Source organism: Engystomops pustulosus, chromosome 10 (genome assembly GCF_040894005.1).
Source record: "Engystomops pustulosus chromosome 10, aEngPut4.maternal, whole genome shotgun sequence".
Lineage (NCBI taxonomy): Eukaryota > Metazoa > Chordata > Amphibia > Anura > Leptodactylidae > Engystomops > Engystomops pustulosus.
Genome location: NC_092420.1, coordinates 41,747,790 through 41,765,243, shown reverse-complemented (window position 1 = coordinate 41,765,243; position 17,454 = coordinate 41,747,790). Strand labels below are relative to the sequence as shown.

At 43.0% G+C, this 17,454-nt stretch overlaps 1 protein-coding gene across 8 annotated transcripts in view; it reads right to left on the bottom strand.

The window, feature by feature from the left end:
• Window positions 1–17,454, bottom strand: part of SLC25A17 (solute carrier family 25 member 17) — a 556,889-nt gene that overhangs the window by 62,476 nt on the left and 476,959 nt on the right. For all 8 annotated transcript variants that reach the window (XM_072126804.1, XM_072126800.1, XM_072126803.1 and 5 more), the window contains one exon: window positions 9,916–9,995. In XM_072126804.1, coding sequence (XP_071982905.1) covers window positions 9,916–9,995 — 80 coding nt within the window. The remainder of the gene's footprint in view (window positions 1–9,915; window positions 9,996–17,454) is intronic.

The window sequence follows — 17,454 nt, the reverse complement described above, 5'->3', positions numbered from 1 at the left end:
AATAGAGGCGATTGTGGAGATTTACATTCCTCCTAATGAAGGATGAAGACTTTGTAACATCGTTAAGGGGCTGGTGGTTGGAATACATTGAGGGGAACGGAGGTCATGCCACAGACGTATAAGGGACCATGTGGGGGCGCTCAAGAGAACTACTAGGAACCAATTTAGAAAGGCGAGCAATGAGGCACGGCAGGCATACCAGGAGATTTTGGAACATCCCTCCACAAGTGCCAGAGAAGCATGGGGCAAAGACAGGGAGGAGTTTCAGATCTGGGCGGAGAAGAAGGAGGATTTTACTAAATCCCAATTTGAGGTAACATTGTGTAAATTTGGGGACAAGTCAAGCAGGTTGCTGGCAAAGTTGGCCAAGGAACGTCGTCCACAGCCACATTTATTAAGGATGAAAAGAGCAGACAAAACGGTCGTGGTGTCTCTGCTGGAGATAAATGATTTGCTGGGAACATACTTTGAGTCACTTTCTCTGACACTACGGTGGACAATTCATTGGCCGGGATTTCCTGAGGAACCTGGAACTCCCAAGGTTATCATCTGACCAATTACGGTCATTTAACGCACCCATCACAGCAGAAGAGATTCAACAGACCATAAAGTCCCCGCTTAGTGGCAAGGCGACGGCTACACTGGGGAATTCTATAGGGCCATGCATGAACATGTGGCCCCTTCTCTATCCCAACTTTATTCTAGACTACTAGATGGCTCCCCAATGTCCATGGATATAAATACTGTGCATATCAAATTACTCCTCAAGGAAGGGAAAGACCCATATTATCCATCTTCATACCGCCCCATCTCGCTCATGGATGTTGATGTTAAGATTTTATCTAAAATTCTGGTGAACCGATTAGTGGTTATTATGCTGTCATTGATCTCTCCCTTGCAGGTGGGCTTTACAGTTGGACGATCAGTGGTGATCAACGTGAGACGGGCCCTCTTAGTGCTCTGCCTCTGGCACTTACCCTGGTCACCATAGATGGCGAGAAAGCTTTTGATAACGTGCGTTGGGGCTGGCTTGGGCAGGTGCTACTGCGCATTGGATTTGAGGGTCCTACATTGGTCTGAAGAATCTGATGCCAGTGAAGGTTGAGTTGGGGAATGAATTTGAATGATGTATGATACTACAATCTGGCATCAATTAAAAAAAAAAAGCATGCCAGCATCCATTTATGGTCAGTTCATGCAACCAGTTGTGTAGAGCAGTCGAGGGTTTTTCAACGGTTCTCCTCTGAGGATCTCTATGCCAATCTAATTCGTGAGGTCTTTTTTTTCCCCTCTATTTTATTGTTTTTTGTTTTTACTGTTTTTGCTTTTATGTATGTCTGTTTATTTCCCCAGTTTTTGTAACCTGCAAGCATTGTGCCTTTTTGCATATTAAATTGTAACTAAATAAAGAAAAAAAAGGTTGGGAGCTTCTGCATGAGCTATTTTTTTAGTAATTTCACCACTGCGCCTTAACCAACGTAACTGCAATTCTTTTCATCAGGGAGGCTCTTCTAACTTGTCGCCATGTTAGTAAAAACAAAATAAAAAGTACAACTGGCAGATCAATCAATTAAAATATAACTTTTTTTTTTTTATAAGTCATGATACTGTAAGTCTTAAAGACACCAGGAGGGGATTTGAGGATGGTGTTCCTCCCGCCAGTATGGTGTTGTGGGGTCCTTCAGAGACTTCACTCGTTGGTGTGGGAAAAACTAAACTGGGTAGTCCACTCAGTCCACTCAGAGTAATGTCATATATTGGTTGCGGAAAGTTACTTATGAAATCAAATGGTCAATTCCCCACGCAGAAAAGATGGGTGCAAAAAGTATATGAAAAAGTGCAGTAGATATTAGAGTGCAAATTAAATGAAAATGCATGTTTGTCATGGTCTAGGTCAAGGTCCCTACATGACATGTTTCGCCCAAGTAGTATGGGCTCATCAGGGGAAATTGAGACCTGTTGATTAGATCATATACCAGAAATCAACTGTAAATTCACCTATAGTGAATGTGTTCACATTTGTATTTACAATATATACAACATCTCTTGATAAGAAGTGTTCTTACTGGTGCCGGGTACTGGTGCCGGGCTGAAGCAGCCCAGTGTCTGAAAGTCAGTGGAGCAATTCAGCAGGTGTAAGTAATGCCGGCGAGACGGTCGCATTGTATGGGAGTCATCCCTAGTGCTATGTGCTGAAACTCCGCCTGGAGGCAGGCTACAGATCCAGTTCAGGCTACAGAAAAATGGGTGCTCAAGTCGTGCCCAAAATGGAGACGCGAGCAGGGCGCAGATGCACTACGCTCTAGTTCCGATCAGAGGCACGACCAGAGCCCATCTCGAGCGCTGGGTCATGTGACGAAGCCAGGTCCGTAGTCTGTGCCAAAGATAATGGAAAGGACCACACCACGTCTAGTCGGGTCACAATCATAATGACAAATTGGACCCTTGGTGTAAAAACAAAAATGCTCAGAATAGGCAAATAGATGAAGCCATTTATAGGATTTAGGTATGGAGTTCGTGGAATAACAAGAAAAGGAAAAACAAACATCATGGGTGCCCAAGATAACAGTGTCAATAGGCAATTGGAAAGAGAGGATCACGGTACATATATGCATATACAGGCCACATATCCATGGCCACAGGTAAATTTTCCACCTATACTGGGTGATGTCCCAGTTGCGTAGAATTCTTATGGGAATATATACATAGAGGTCAGTGCAGTTTATATCAGGCTAAACAAGGGTGAGAATAATGTTGGTACGTCAGTAGGTGTCAGTAATTGAGGGGGCAGGGGGCTTGAGGAGACACATTGATTTTATTTTTATTTTATTTATTTATTTTTAAACAGTTAAAGTTAAGTTTTTGTGGAAAAGAAAAACAAACATCATGGGTGCCCAAGATAACAGAGTGTCAATAGGTAATTGGAAAAAGCAGATCACGGTACATATATGCATATACAGGCCACATATCCTTGGCCACAGGTACATTTTCCACCTATACTGGGTGATGTCCCAGTTGGGTAGCATTCTTATGGAAATATATACAGAGAGGTCAGTGCAGTTTATATCAGGCTAAACAAGGGTGAGAATAATGTTGGTACGTCAGTAGGTGTTAGTAATTGAGGGGGCAGGGGGCTTGAGGAGATACATTGATTTTATTATATAAAACAGGTAAAGTTAAGTTGCCCGTTCAAGACAGAGGGGGCGACCGTCCTGAGATGTTAAATCCATTGGACTCCTTTCTGGAGTAGTATACGGTTGCACCCCCTCCTCGGTGGGTCAACTAGATCAATCCCTATGAAGCTCAGACCATTGATATCCGCGTTATGAACTTTATTGGAATGTCGGGACAAAGGTTTGTCACAGCCATTCCAGATGTCTCCTAGGTGTTCCCCGACACATCACTAAAACTCTCTGAAGGACTTACCGATGTATTCCTTACCATGGGCACAAGAGGCCCGATAGATCACCCCTTTGGACAGACAATTAATAAATCTATGGATGGAATAAGTAATGCCTGTTACATTGCTAGTAAACGTTCTTGAGCAGGTGACCACTTTGCAGGCGATGCAGCCACTGCATCGGAAGCACCCTTTAATCTCTCTATTGATCCATGAGGTGGAGGTAGGAGGTTTGGTGTAATGGCTATGTATAATCCTGTCTCGAATATTACGCCCCCTCCTGTATGTTATATTTGGGGTCTCTGATAAATGTGGGGCTAGGTCCGGATCCATCCTCAAAATGTGCCAATGCCTCGTAAGTATGTCCCTAATTTGCCTAGATGCCCCTTCAAAAGTCCTGATGAGTCGAATCAGGAAATCTCCCTTTGGTTTAACTTTGGGGTTCAATAGTGTAGTACGTTCAATTGCTACAGCTCTCTGATAGGCCTTCTGTAAAATGAAGTCAGGGTATCCACAATGTCTAAAACGCTCCCTGAGGTCGTTTGCTTGTTTCTGAAATTCATGCCTGGTAGAGCAGTTCCTGTGCATCCGCAGGTACTGTCCAAAGGGGATCCCCCTTTTTAGGGCAGGTGGATGATGCGACTCCCACCGTAGCAATGAATTAGTGGCAGTGGGCTTGCGGTATATGCTGGTTTGTAACTCGCCAGTAGGTGATTTGACTATTTTTACATCTAAAAAAGGGAGAAAAATAGGATGTATCTCAGATGTAAATTTAAGTACCAAGTGATTTTCATTAAGGTCATCAATCAATGTAGTGAATGATTCTTTAGTGCCCTCCCATATAATGAATATATCGTCGATATATCTCGCCCACAGGGTGGCTATTTAAATCCCGCTAGGACCCGCATCAGCATTAAAGATACATATGTGCTCCCACCAGCCCAGGAACAAATTGGCATAGCGGGGGCGCAAGCGCTCCCCATTACCGTGCCCCTGAGTTGGTGGAACAACTTGTTGTTGAAAGTAAAATAGTTGTGTGTAAGTGCAAACTCGAGCAACTGAAGGATAAAGTCATTATTGGGCCTTGTATTGCGTGCCGCGTCCTTCAAGGAACGGCCTTCAAGCAGGGCCTCCACATCGATAATAACTAAATAGCAGTGTGCAGGAATGTGGAGTCCCTCTAGTCTAGGGAGAGAGGTGACGAAAGGGACAAATATCCTGTCGATGTAAACGCCCAAGTGGTCACATAAAGACTGCAGACCGGACACTATTGGTCTGCCCTTGAGCGGAGTTGTGCCCTTATGGATTTTGGGCAGACCATAGAAGGTAGCAATCCTGGGATGTTTAGGAAGGAGAAAGTTATGTTCTTCTCTGGATAAGAGCTTACTGTTCAAGGCGAGCCTAAGGATGTCCCTTAGTTCATGGAAATATGATTCAGTCGGGTCCCTAGGGAGAAAGGCGTAACTCTATTTATCCATCAGGAGCGTCTTGCACATAGTCTGGTATTGTGCTGCCTTCATGATGACGATGTTACCGCCTTTGTCCGAAGGCTTGATCGCAATGTTGAGATCTTTCTCTAGTGTGGAAAGGGCTTTAAGTTCTTCCAGCGTACAGTTAAAATGCGTAGTATGGAGATCGCCATGTTCCAGCTCCTCTAGGACCAGTTTGGCAAATACATCAATACTAGTGATGTCCCTGATGGGAGGGGATTTAGTATTCTTGTTTTGTAAGTTTGTAAAGGGTCCTAGACCCTCATGGTTCAGATAAGTATCATCAAGGCATCCGCTAACATATCTAGTGGAATGAGATGAAGGCTTGACGGCTGAAACGTACGTCGGGGTCGGCGTGTGGTTCTCATTCACGGGTAAGAATCCGTGTGCTAATTACTAACGCTGCACTGTTTTCCATCTATATATACCATTTGACTGTTGGATTACCTCCTCTGTCCTTCCCATATGTATACAATAATTAAATGTATGTTGTTTTACTTGAAAATTACACAGTAACAGATTTTTTGACTTGTACCCATGCCGTTTCTAGCCAGGGATATTGTCCCCTAAACATTTGTCTAATTGCATAAATGATTTTTAGATACATTAAAAATAAAAATCGATTTTTTACAAATTCAAGTGACCTTAGTGAGGTGGAATTTTTGTTCCTTTGGTGGATATCTAGTGGAATGTCCAGTTCTCGTCAATCTTTCCGATCTTTAATCGCGAAAAACTTACGCCATCGCAATTTACGTAGGAAAAGGTTGACATCTTTATACCATCCAAACCGATCACATTAATTGACGGGAACGAAGGAGAGACCTTTTTTAAGTCCGTCAGTGATTTGGTGAATAAGTTAATTATTAAGGATTTTTCGCACGTCCCCTTTGATTTCAGTTTCTGAGAGGATATATGGGTCCTTGTGCTGAAAAAGAAGAGGATGATGAGGAAGAAGAGGCTGAGATGTGATTGGAATTGGGCAATGGGATTTTGGATGTGCATGGTTGCACAGAGGAGGCTGAAGGGTCCTACCTATGGTGGTTTCCCCTCCCTCTATTCCCCCTTCCTCTCCCTCTACCCCTTTGAGTCCTGGGCTTCGTGCTAGAGTCCATGTCAGAGGCGTCCGTGTCAGTCGAGACTCTTGTATTCAGATACAGATAGGCTTTGTTGTCACGGAAGTCACTTAAATCTCGATTGCACTGCTTATGCTTCAGTTCCATAAGGTGATATTGGAATTTTTCAAGAGACCCCTGTAGCAGTTTCTCCAAGTCACTGAATTCGGGATCAGTAGAGAACTTCTCTGCGATCTCAATCTGCTCTTGCAAGCTTTTGGTGAGTGTGTCTAGTCTGGTCCTCTCTTCTTCCAAGAGTAGTTTCATGAACTGAAGGGAGCAATCTGTGGCTTCTTTTTCCAAACGGTTCATGAAAGTGGGATTATGATATTGTGCTGCTGGGACTAGGGGAATTTGCAGTCCCTTAGGGACTATGATGTTTTTTATATAGTTGTCAAGTCTCTGAACCTCCCACCAGGCACTTGTGTGGTCTTTATAGAGTCTGGTCAGCTCTCTAAATGTGCTTTTTATTGTGGGAGTATATTTTTGTTGTGTATATATTTTTTCTCAGAGAACACATTGGTGGCCTCTGAAATCCATATGTGTGTTTAATGACTTACTTTCAACAACAAGTTGTTCCACCACAACAGGGGCACGTAAATCCTGGGCTGGTGGGAGCACGTATATGTTTTTAATGACGATGCGGGTCCTATTGGGATTTAACTAGCCACCCTGTGGGCAAAATATATCGATGATATATTCATTATATGGGAGGGCACTAAAGAATCATTCACTAGATTGCTTGATGACCTTAATGAAAATCACTTGGGACTTAAATTTACATCCGAGATACATCCCACTTGTCTCCCTTTTTTAGATGTAAAAATAGTCAAATCACCCACTGGCGAGTTATAGACCAGCATATACCGCAAGCCCACTGCCGCTAATTCATTGCTACAATGGGAGTTGCATCATCCGCCTGCCCTAAATGGGGGATCCCCTTTGGACAGTACCTGCGGATGCGCAGGAACTGCTCTAACAGGCATGAATTTCAGAAACAAGCAAATGACCTCAGGGAGCATTTTAGACAGCGTGGATACCCTGACTTCATTTTACAGAAGGCCTATCAGAGAGCTGTAGCAATTGAACGTACTACACTATTGAACCCCAAAGTTAAACCAAAGGGAGATTCCCTGGTTCGACTCATCAGGACTTTTGAAGGGGCATCTAGGCAAATTAGGGACATAGTTACAAGGCATTGGCACATTTTGAGGATGGACCCGGAACTAGCCACACATTTATCAGAGACCCCCAAGTATAACATACAGGCGGGGGCGTAATATTCGAGACAGGATTATACATAGCCATTATACCAGACCTCCTACCTCCACTTCATGGATAAATAGAGAGATTAAAGGGGGCTTCCGATGCAGTGGATACATCACCTGCAAAGTGGTCACCTGCTCGAGAGCGTTTACTAGTAAGGTAACAGGCATTACTTATTCCATCCGTAGATTTATTAATTGTCTGTCCAAAGGGGTGATCTATCGGGCCTCTTGTGCCTGTGGTAAGGAATTGGTCGGTAAGTCCTTCAGAGCGTTTCAGCGACGTGTTGGGGGAACACCTAGGAGCCATCTGGAATGGCCATGACAAACCTTTGTCCCGACATTTCAATGAAGTTTATAACGGGGATATCAATGGTCTGATTTTGGGATAGACCTAGTTGACCTAGGGATTGACCTAGTTGACCCACCGAGGAGAGGGGTGACTGGGACCGTGTACTACTCCAGAAAGAAGCCCAATGGATTTACCATCTCATGGCGGTCGCCCCTAATGGCTAAAATGAGCAACTTAACTTTAACTGTTTAAAAATAAATAAATAAAATAAAAATAAAATCGATGTGTCTCCTCAAGCCCCCTGCCCCCTCAATTACTGACGTACCAACATTATTCTCACCCTTGTTTAGCCTGATATAAACTGCACTGAAGTCTATGTATATATTCCCATAAGAATGCTACCCAACTGGGACATCACCCAGTATAGGTGGAAAATGTACCTGTGGCCAAGGATATGTGGCCTGTATATGCATATATGTACCGTGATCCTCTCTTTCAAATTACCTATTGACACTGTTATCTTGGGCACCCATGATGTTTGTTTTTCCTTTTCTTGTTATTCCACGAACTCCATACCTAAATCATATGAATGACTTCCTATATTTGCCTATTCTGAGCATTTTTGTTTATACACCCGGGGGTCCAATTTGTCAATATGATTGTGACCCGACTAGATGTGGTGTGGTCCTTCCCTCCGTTTCCATTATCTTTGGCACAGACTATGGACCTGGCTTCCTCACATGAACCAGCGCTCGAGATGGACTCTGGTCGTGCCTCCGATCAGAACTAGAGCGTGGTGCGAATGCGCCCTGCTCCCGTCTCCATTTTGGGCACGACTTGAGCACCCACTGAACAGGTGCCACACGGGGGTAATTTTTCTGTAGCCTGAACTGGATCTGTAGCCTGCCTCCAGACGGAGTTTCAACACATAGCACTAGGGATGACTCCCGTATAATGCGACCGTCTCGCCGGCATTACTTACACCTGCTGAATTGCTCCACTGAATTTCAGACACCGGGCTGCTTCAGTACTGGGACGAGATTATACTGTTCTGGTATAGATGGCATGTAATCTCGCCTTACTGAGATTGAGTCTCCTAAATTATCCATCTGGACATGACTATTTAAGTAGGTAAGCTAGAATATTACTAGCTTTTACCTTTTCACCGTATTTAACTTTACACTGATCTATATTTTGACATTTCACTAATTCACTGTTTTGTGTATATACATAGACCGTCCCCTTGTGCGTTTTCCTACATATACTGAAACCCAATAACGTAATCTCCTATGCGGGAAGCTTTTGGTAAGAACATTTCTTTAAAAAAGAGATGTTGTATATATTGTAAATACAAATGTGAACACATTCACTATAGGTGACTTTACAGTTGATTTCTGGTATATGATCTAATCAACAGGTCTCAATTTCCCCTGATGAGCCCATACTACTTGGGTGAAACATGTCATGTAGGGACCTTGACCTAGACCATGATAAACATGCATTTTCATTTAATTTTCACTCTAATATCTACTGCACTTTTTCATATACTTTTTGCACCTATCTTTTCTGCTAGGGGGAATTGACCATTTGATTTCCACAGTAACTGTCCGCAACCAATATATGACATTACTCTGAGTGGACTGACTGTTCTTTTTCCCTTGTCTTCCTGCCCTGCTTAGTATAGGGTCAGTGGGCCTACCGTAGAGACAGGTTCCAGTCATTTAGGGGTGACAGTCATTTAGGGCTGCGGCCCCAAGTTGAGGCTCCATATGGTGTTATAGGGCCCAACCACAGCCCCGGACACGGTTTGATAGGGATCCCTGCACTCTACACCCTAGAGAGTGCCTTACCTTTTTCCTTTCGTTACACGCTGACGCAGCCTACCTGGTTTAGTTTTTCCCACACCAACGAGTGAAGTCTCTGAAGGACCCCACAACACCATACTGGCCGAAGGAACACCATCCTCAAATCCCCTCCTGGTCTCTTTAAGACTTACAGTATCATGACTCACTTATCATGCGAACAGGTACGTGATTACTCACAGTTACCTAAGTTGGTAAGGGTTCTGGACGCCAGTAGATGCGCCCTGTTGCATACACTTTTGGTGAATCTCTGGTAGTGTGTTTTTAATACCACATTTTTCTAAGGTTTACCTCATTAGATTTTTATGATATGTATTTCCATTAAAAGTTATATTTTAATTGATTGATCTGCCAGTTGTACTTTTCCCTTTAGCTTCACTAGGTGGATGTGGCAGGGAACATATGTTACCCACCTTTTTGTATTTTTGTTAGTAAAAATAAAATGAGCAGATTTTTATGGTTACTACAGCAAAATCAATATGGACAAAGCATACCTTATCCGTTGCTTGGTAAGATGAAAAACGCTAAAACATCCAAAGGTTCTTTTCTCTGAATTTGTCTTCTCATGACCAAACTAGAAAACAGATGCAAGTAATCAAAAGGTAGCTGAAGCAAAATAATCTTATTAAATTTTAGCAAACTAAAAACATTCACGGGTCTTATTTATTTTTGCATGTTACCAGTCTAAAACCAAAAGTACCCCTTAAACAAAGGGGTAAAAAGGACAAACTAGAAAAGTGCACATAAAATTGGATCTTTATTAATGACATATAACCAAAATGACATAAACGGTGCCAAAATGAAATGGCACTGTCCTGTAAATATCAATAAAATGGTGGTATAACATAGAAAAAGAACCCGGACGAAGTGGAGAGACAGGTAAATGGAAAAGTCAATTTGCAGGAGGCTGGACAAAAGTGGGCATGAAGCCTATTGATGGACCATGTATTTATAGTGCCTGGTATGAATAATGTGCCTGGCCATCATGTTGGTTTCCCTTCACTACACGCATGCGCCTACTTCCGCTTGTGGCGCGATTCCCACCTCCCAATCACTACTTTAACCCTGGCAACCCCGAGCCTCCAGCTAGTGATTGGGACGAAAACCACACTTCCCACTCTTCAGGTAAGACAAGGCTCCCCCTCAAACACCCTATACCATACCGGGTTTCTCTATTTTAACTAATTTACTGATTGAAAGGCACATCTATTTATTTATTTATCAATCAATCTTCCTGCTATTGATTTTTAATATATTTTTTCTAAATGCCACATCGTTTGCCTGTCATTCTGTTTATGCATTTATTAACTGATCTATTTAGATCTCATTTTGGCTCAGCTTTTAAACCCTTAGCACTCCGCGCCGTAGCTGTACTGCGCAGCTTCCCACTATTGGCGCTCAGCGCAGTACAGCTACTGCGCGAGCGCATACTATTTTAGAATTGTCACCACGTCGCGAGACGTGGTGACATCGGGATGAGATTTGGGTGACAGAGGCAGGAGGAGTTCCTGTTTCCGTCACCTGACCAATCAAATCGGTCCCGCCCGCCGATCGCCGTGATTGGCCAGTCAAACCTGACTGGCCAATTACAGCAATTTTAGGCTAAAAAACGTGCTTTTAGCCCTTTCCTCTTCCTCCACCGGCACCATTTTGGTTTGGTATCGCTGGAGAGAGGAAAGAGCGTTACTGTGTGCACCAAAATACACTTTTAAATAGTGTTCTGATCCTTATCTGATCCCTATTGTTCCCTACAAATCCCTATCTGTTTTTTCCTGTGTCCTGTGTGTTCCCTGTGTGATCGCCTTGTGTGATCCCACGTGTCTTCCGTTTTCCCCTGTCTGTCCTTTCTGAACCCAAATGCACTTTTCAGTGCGCAGTGTTAGCGTTGTTCTGCACTGGACGCACTTTTCAGTGCGCCGTGTGAATAGCGCTGCACAGAATCTTTAGCAGTAGTTTGTCTTAGGGCAAGCTAGGTGCATTTGTAGCGCCTTTTTGCGCGGTGCACATAGGTTTTATTTTTCGGTGCCTGGTAATATTTTTTTCCAGAGCGCCGTAGGTGTACCCGTAGTTGGGTGCACTTAGCTATTTTTTGTGTGTGCCATCTGTGCGGCTGGTCCGTGTGGTTTGGTGTGCATTATTTTTTGTGTGTGCCATCTGTGCGGCTTGTCCGTGTAGTTTGGTGTGCATTACCTTTTTTTTGTGTGTGCTATCTGTGCGGCTTGTCCGTGTAGTTTAGTGCACATTATTTTTTTTGTGTGCTATCTGTGCGGCTTGTCCGTGTAGTTTAGTGTGCATTATTTTTTGTGTGTGCCATCTGTGCGGCTTGTCCGTGTGGTTTGGTGTGCATTATCTTTTTTTTTGTGTGCTATCTGTGCGGCTTGTCCGTGTAGTTTAGTGCGCATTATTTTTTTTGTGTGCTATCTGTGCGGCTTGTCCGTGTAGTTTAGTGCGCATTATTTTTTGTGTGTGCCATCTGTGCGGCTTGTCCGTGTAGTTTGGTGCGCATTATCTTTTTTTCTTTTGTGTGCTATCTGTGCGGCTTGTCCGTGTAGTTTAGTGCGCATTATTTTTTTTGTGTGCTATCTGTGCGGCTTGTCCGTGTAGTTTAGTGCACATTATTTTTTGTGTGTGCCATCTGTGCGGCTTGTCCGTGTAGTTTGGTGTGCATTATATATTTTTTTTTGTGTGCCTGCTAGACGGTTTATCCGTGTAGTTTGGTGCACATTATCTAATTTTTCTAGTTCTCTATTTTTTTTGTGTGCAATGTCTCAGAAGACGTACACCGTGTTGGAGGCATATAACATGCTTGCCTCTGACACCGAGTCAGCTAGTGGGGATGATGTCCCCTTTTACCTATCATCATCCTACTGCTCATCTTCCAGTGACCTGGAAGGACCCCCAAAAAGGAGCCGTAGGGTTCCAGGGACTTCTGCGATTGAAGTGCCTGGGACTTCTGCAGGAGAAGTGTCTGGGACTTCTGCAGGAGAAGCGTCTGGGGCTTTCACTGACCCCACATGGGTAGCCCCAGATAATTATACCCCTCAGGTCCCTGACTTTTTGGGCCATCCTGGAATTAACTTTGACACGGCAGGGCTCAGAGCTGTGGACTTTTTAAAGTTTTTTTTTGATGAGGCGCTGCTGAATATTATTATATTTCAGACAAATCTCTACGCTGCACAGCATATTGCCCAAAACCCCACTTCCTTTTATGCACAACCCTACAGGTGGACCCCTGTCACTGCGGCAGAGATGCACAAGTATTGGGGCATAATACTCCTTATGGGGATAGTAAAGAAGCCTTCAATCAGGGACTACTGGAGCACAGATATACTGTACCACACCCCCATGTTACGCATGGCAATGAGCAGGATGCGCTTTGAAGCCATCCATAAGTTTTTGCACTACACTGACAACACACAGTGCCCACCCAGAGGTGACCCCAGTTATGATCGGTTATTTAAGGTCAGGCCCATATTAGATCATTTTAGTGCCAAGTTTGCCCAGGCATATACCCCCACCAAACATGTGAGCATAGACGAGTCCCTGGTACGATTCAAAGGGAGACTTCAATTCCGCCAGTACCTGCCCAATAAGAGGGCAAGCTATGGTGTGAAAATGTATAAGCTGTGCGAAAGTTCATCAGGGTACACATACAAGTTCAGGGTATATGAAGGGAAGGACTCCACTATAGTGCCCCTGGGTGTTACAGGGAAGATAGTGTGGGATTTAGTGCACCCACTGCTGGACCAGGGCTACCACCTCTACCTGGACAATTTCTACACCAGCACCACCCTGTTCAAGTGCCTCACTTCCAGAAATACTGCGGCATGCGGCACTGTACGCAGAAATCAGAGAGGTCTCCCTAAGTCGCTGCTTGGGCAAAAACTTAAGAGGCACGAAAGCAGGGCACTATGCAGCGACTCTGTATTTTGTGTTAAGTACAAGGACAAGAGAGAGGTCCTTGTATTAACCACAATACATGAGCACACCACCACCCCTGTCCCAGTACGAGGTGCCAGTACAGAAACCCCCAAGTCAGACTGTATTTTAGATTATAACAAATACATGGGAGGGGTGGACTTGTCTGACCAGGTGCTTCAGCCGTACAATGCCATGCGGAAGTCAAGGGTGTGGTACAAGAAGCTGGCCGTGCACATCATGCAGATGGCATTGTATAATGCTTATGTGCTGCATCAATATGCCGGCCAGAGGGGAACTTTCCTGGAATTTCAAGAGGTGGTAATAAAGTACTTTCTTTTTGGAGAGTGCTAGCACATCTGGAAGTGAGGCCACATCACGTATTGTACCAAGGCAGCACTTTCCAGGAGTAGTTCCCCAAACAGCCAGCAAGGGAAGGTCACAAAAGAGGTGCAGGGTGCAGTGGCGTAACAACCACCGTAGCAGCCGTAGCGAGTGCTACGGGGCCCGGGCGCATGGGGGCCCGCGAAGGACGGGGAAAGTAAACTTTATTAAGTTGCTTCCTGCCTCCGGCAATCCTGACGCTGTATGCATTTTATACCACATGGCGATACGCTGTATGCATGTTATACTACATGGCGGTATGCTATATGCATTTTAAATTACATTGCGGTAAACTGTATGCATGTTATACTACATGGTGATACACTGTATACATTTTATATTACATGGCAGGACGCTGTATGCATGGGCGGGGGGCGTCTCTCTATGCATTTTATACCACATGGCGGTACGCTGTATGCATTTTATACATGGCGATATGCTGTATGCATTTTATACTACATGGTGGTATGCTGTAGGCATTTTACACTACATGGCGATACGCTGTATGCATTTTATACTACATGGCGGTATTCTGTATGCATTTTATACTACATGGCGGTATGCTGTATGCATTTTATACTACATGGCGATATGCTGTATGCATTTTATACTACATGGTGGCATGCTGTATGCATTTTATACTACATGGCGATACGCTGTATGCATTTTACACTACATGGCGATACGCTGTATGCATTTTACACTACATGGCGAAACGCTGTATGCATTTTACACTACATGGCGATACGCTGTATGCATTTTACACTACATGGCGATACGCTGTATGCATTTTACAATACACGGCGATACGCTGTATGCATGTTATACCACATGACGGTATGCTGTATGCATTTTATACTACATGGCAGTATGCTGTATGCATTTTACACTACATGGCGATACGCTGTATGCATTTTATACTAGATGGCGATACGCTGTATGCATTTTATACTACATGGCGACACGCTGTATGCAAGTTATACTACATGGCGGTATGCTATATGCATTTTAAATTACATTGCGGTAAACTGTATGCATATTATACTACATGGTGATACACTGTATGCATTTTATATTACATGGCGATACGCTGTATGCATTTTATACTACATGGCGATATGCTGTATGCATGTTATACCACATGGCGGTATGCTGTATGCATTTTACACTACATGGCGATACGCTGTATGCATTTTACACTACATGGCGATACGCTGTATGCATTTTATACTAGATGGCGATACGCTGTATGCATTTTATACTACATGGCGACACGCTGTATGCATGTTATACTACATGGCGGTATGCTATATGCATTTTAAATTACATGGCGGTAAACTGTATGCATAACAATATTACATGGCAGGACGCTGTATGCATGGGCGGGGGGGGGGGGCATCTCTCTATGGCTCGCCTAAGTCAGCAGACAGTGTCAGTGTAGGTACACCCCTGAAACCCACCAAGTGACATCCGAGCTGAGCTGAAGGTGGGTAAGTAAAATTACTGCATGTGTGTATGTATATGTGTATATCTGTGTGTATGTGTGTGTATGTTGAGTATAGACTGGATGTGTTAATGTATGTATGCTGTATATCTGTGTGTATGCTGTATATACTGGATGCATGTGTATATATGCTGTATATGTGTTTGTATGCTGTATATAGTGGATGCGTGTGTATATATGCTGTATATGTGTGTGTATCCTGTGTATACTGGATGTGTGTGTATATATGCTGTATATCTGTGTGTATGTTGTGTATATACTGGATGTGTGTGTATATATGCTGTATATCTGTGTGTATGTTGTGTATATACTGGATGTGTGTGTATATATGCTGTATATCTGTGTGTTTACTTTATATACCGGATGTGTGTCTATATATACTTTATATCTGTGTGTATGTTGTATATACTGGATGCGTGTGTATATGCTGTATATGTGTGTGTATGCTGTATAAACTGGATGTGTGTATGTATGCTGTATATACTGGATGTGTGTGTGTATGCTGTATATCTGTGTGTATGTTGTGTATATACTGGATGCATGTGTATATATGCTGCATCTGTGTGTATCCTGTATATACTGGATGCGTGTGTATGTATGCTGTATATCTGTGTGTGTGTTTATATGCTGTATATGTGTATACATATAAGGGGAATGGGGCCCCATTCAATGGTCTACTATGGGGCCCAGCCTCTGCTAGTTACGCCCCTGGCAGGGTGTGCTCCAAAAATGGCATTCGGAAGGACACCATTCATCACTGTGAGACATGCCCAGAAAAACCAGGGTTATGTATGAAAGATTGCTTCCGAATTTATCATACATCCCTGGATTTTTAGAGTACCCTGTTGTTACCCTGACGCACAGCTTATACATCATGCCGCACCTTCCCTTCTAAGCCCTGCCATGTGCCCAGCCGTGTGAAAACAGAGCTGGAAAATCAAAATTTCATTCCTTCCGTTCTCATCCCTTATGTATGCCCAGTCTGTAAATTATTGGCACATGTGTGGTATTGCCGTACTCGGGACAACCCTCAGAATGATTTTTGGGGTGTTTGTCTAAAGTGGCATGGGTTGGGCACAGTATATGAGGCACTAAAATGACATTTTTGAGATAAAAACACAATTTTTACTCTGCACCATTTACTTTGCATTCAATTTTGACCAGCGTGTTGGGGGTTAAAATGCTCACCACAACCACCGATAAATTCTTTGAGGGGTCTAGTTTCCGAAATGGTGACATTTTGGGGGGTTTTCTATTGTACTTTTACTTCAGGGGCTCTTCAATTACACTGTGGCACCACAAAATATTTGCAGCCAAATTGGCCTTCCAAATTCCCAGTATCGCTAACTCTGTTCTGGACATCACTGTGCGGGGAAACAGCAGCTGACATCCACATGTCTGGTATTGCCGTACTCGGAAGAAGCAGGGCAAGAAATTAGGAATATATATTTACCTCAAATTCCTTCTGAATGTATCCATTTTAGGGCTAAATTAGAAAGATTGAAATCAAAAATTGAAATTTCAAAATTTCCAATCCATTTTCATATGCTTCCAGGCAAAATAATTAAAGGGTTAACAGACTTCTTAAATGCTGATTTGAATAGGTTGAGATGTTAGGTTCATAAAATGGTGTTACTTGTGGGGGTATATAGTACATAAGCCTTTATAGGGCACTTCCAAACTGAATTGATGACCAAAAAGTTAGCATTTTTCAAATTTCAAGAAAATCTGAGAAGTTGCTACTAAAACTTCAAACCTTCTCACATCCATAAAAAAAATGGAAACGTAAAACAAATAATGGATATAAAAAGAAGACCAATGGCAAAAGGTTTCTATCAAAAAAAAAATTGTGGTATCACTTTTTGTCTAAAAAGTATAACATTTGAAACTCTGAAAATAGTCATTATTTTCAAATTTTTCCTAATTTTTTGAATTTTTACCCCCCAAAAAAGGAACGGATCACCGAAATGACACTACTAACATAACCTACAATGTCTCATGAGAAAACAGTCTCAAAATCACAGAGATTTCTTAAAGCGTTGAAAAGTTATTACCACAGGAAGAGACACTGGTCAAATTTTAAAAAAAAGTAGCGAGCCTTAACGTGCAAACAGGCTGCGTCCTGGTTAATATTGTATGTATTTATTTATTTATTTATTTCTGCATTCTTCTGTCATATTTGCTGCCACCAATGGTCCACATATGTATTCAACCTCTCAAAACCCCC